Here is a 1,939-nt window from a genome sequence, read left to right as displayed (position 1 = left end):
TAGATTTAAGCCAAGACATTTTCCACAAGAAATAATAGAAATACCTGTTGTACACTCCAACCCTAACTAGGAACACCTTAACTAAACTTTTCATTATAAAACGGGTTATACACTATGCATGATTTATCAAAAATACCAGTCACCTTCCTCGTGTACTTACAAAGAATATGCCTAATTTCATGCTATACACACCATTCAAGGTGACATGGTTTTCAAGAAGAAGAGATGGAATGGAAAGTGGTTCTTCTTTGGAAGGAGATTCATCTTCCATAAGAACATCAGGAATCTGGCTTTCACCTACATCTGGGCTCAACGGATATTTCCTAGGCTTAAAGAGGCTTTTCAGGAATAGTGAGTTTTTGTTTAGCACGACGTAAGTGCCTGATATTTGGGTTGTAAATCAAAATTTTGATGGTGACTTGAACCTAAACTTTGGATCTAACCCAACCTGCTTATATATGAAGGCAGACATAACTGAAACATCCACTGTGACACATAACTTCCTATTATGTGTCTTTTATTTCTCATTCTTGAAAAAAATACAACTTATAATTTCATGGGTCTTATTTCAGTTAACATGAGGATACAGGTCTCTCAATTATTCACATATAACTCAAGTTTATATCTTTCATCATGGCAGAGTAGCACTCCACAGTGTGCAAATACATAAGCTTTATACATTCATATGTTGTTGGAAATAAAGGAAGCTTTCAAGATATACTAACAGTAAATATTGCATTATACAATTTTCAGCTTAAAATTTTTCTATAACCATCTTAATGCTATGTTTAATTAAAAGCTTTTCACTTTTTATGTGTAAAAACACAAATTAACTCCATAAATATTGCATACCCGTGCCTTTGAACTGTAATCAGAAATTCATTTACGAAACCAATATCTACGAGAGTACAGAGTGAAGGTAGTGATGAAAGCAAAGTGGTGACAAACTTTACTGAAAACTCCAGTAGAGAAAGCAAAAAGGAACAGGAAACCAGAAGTAGAAAATAAAGGAAGGACGTTCAGAAAATGAAGCTGCTACGTTCCCTATTTAAGTCGTCTGAGCACATCAGGTCTTCAGAGAACCCACAGGCAAAGGTTCAGGATCACACATCCATCTCAAACAGCCAAGCAGCATCAGCAGGATCCCATGGCCTGGCCATTGACTGGATTGATGGCCCTGCCTGTGCTGACCATCATGGCATCCTGCTCTCTGGCCTGCACCCTGCCTCTGACCTATATGCAGGGGAACACAACAGCCTTGAGTCTTCTGGAACAAATGAGGAGAACCTTCACTTTCTCCTGCCTGAAGCACAGACAGGACTTTGGCTTGGCCCTGTTGGACTTTGATGGCAAGCAGGTCCAGAAAACTCAGGCTCTCTCTGTCCTTCATGAGATGACCACGCAGACCCTAATCCTCTTCTCATCACAGAACTCACATGCTGCCTGGAACCAGAGTCTCCGTAGAACCTTCTGCGATGCCCTCCGTGATCAGATGAATGACCTGAAGGCCTGCCTGACCAAGGAGACAGGGCTGGAAGACCCTTCCCTGTTGCATGAGGACTCCAGAAATGCTGTGAAGAAATACTTCCATGGGATCACTGACTACCTGAAGGAGAAGAGCTACAGCCCTTGTGCCTGGGAGGTGGTCAGAGCAGAATTCTTCAGATCCTTCTCTTCCTCAGAAGAACTGTTGAGAAAGATGCAGGACTGAGGAATGAGTCCTCGTTCAATATGGAAACTATTGGCATCTGTTGCATCACACTTTGACGATTCTGTCATTTCCAAGATTCTCATTTAAGCAGTATTCATAACGTGCTATATTTGTCCAATGTTTTCAGGAGTACTGGGCAACATTGTTATCATCTCTACATCGAGTTTTTTTTCCGGCTCCTTTTTCAAACATAAAAGTATTTATTTATTGGTGTATTTAAGATTTATT

General features: G+C 40.2%; 1 protein-coding gene across 1 annotated transcript; it reads left to right on the top strand.

The window, feature by feature from the left end:
- Positions 1-878: 878 nt before the first annotated feature.
- On the top strand, positions 879-1,711 carry LOC100728479 (interferon alpha-17-like). The gene has a single exon (XM_003479009.5). The coding sequence runs from the start codon at positions 1,148-1,150 to the stop codon at positions 1,709-1,711; it is 564 nt and encodes a 187-aa protein (XP_003479057.1). The 5' UTR covers positions 879-1,147.
- The last annotated feature ends 228 nt before the right edge of the window (positions 1,712-1,939 follow it).

The sequence above is a fragment of the Cavia porcellus genome, unplaced genomic scaffold (assembly GCF_034190915.1).
Source record: "Cavia porcellus strain 051 isolate PalLab524CR breed Dunkin Hartley unplaced genomic scaffold, mCavPor4.1 scaffold_1, whole genome shotgun sequence".
NCBI classification, from domain to species: domain Eukaryota; kingdom Metazoa; phylum Chordata; class Mammalia; order Rodentia; family Caviidae; genus Cavia; species Cavia porcellus.
The sequence above is the reverse complement of the archived record's forward strand: the minus strand, read 5'-3'. Positions and strand labels throughout refer to the sequence as shown.

Bases quoted from the DNA above. Each gene is read 5' to 3' on its own strand.
- LOC100728479 (XM_003479009.5), top strand. From the start codon at position 1,148: ATGGCCTGGCCATTGACTGGATTGATGGCCCTGCCTGTGCTGACCATC.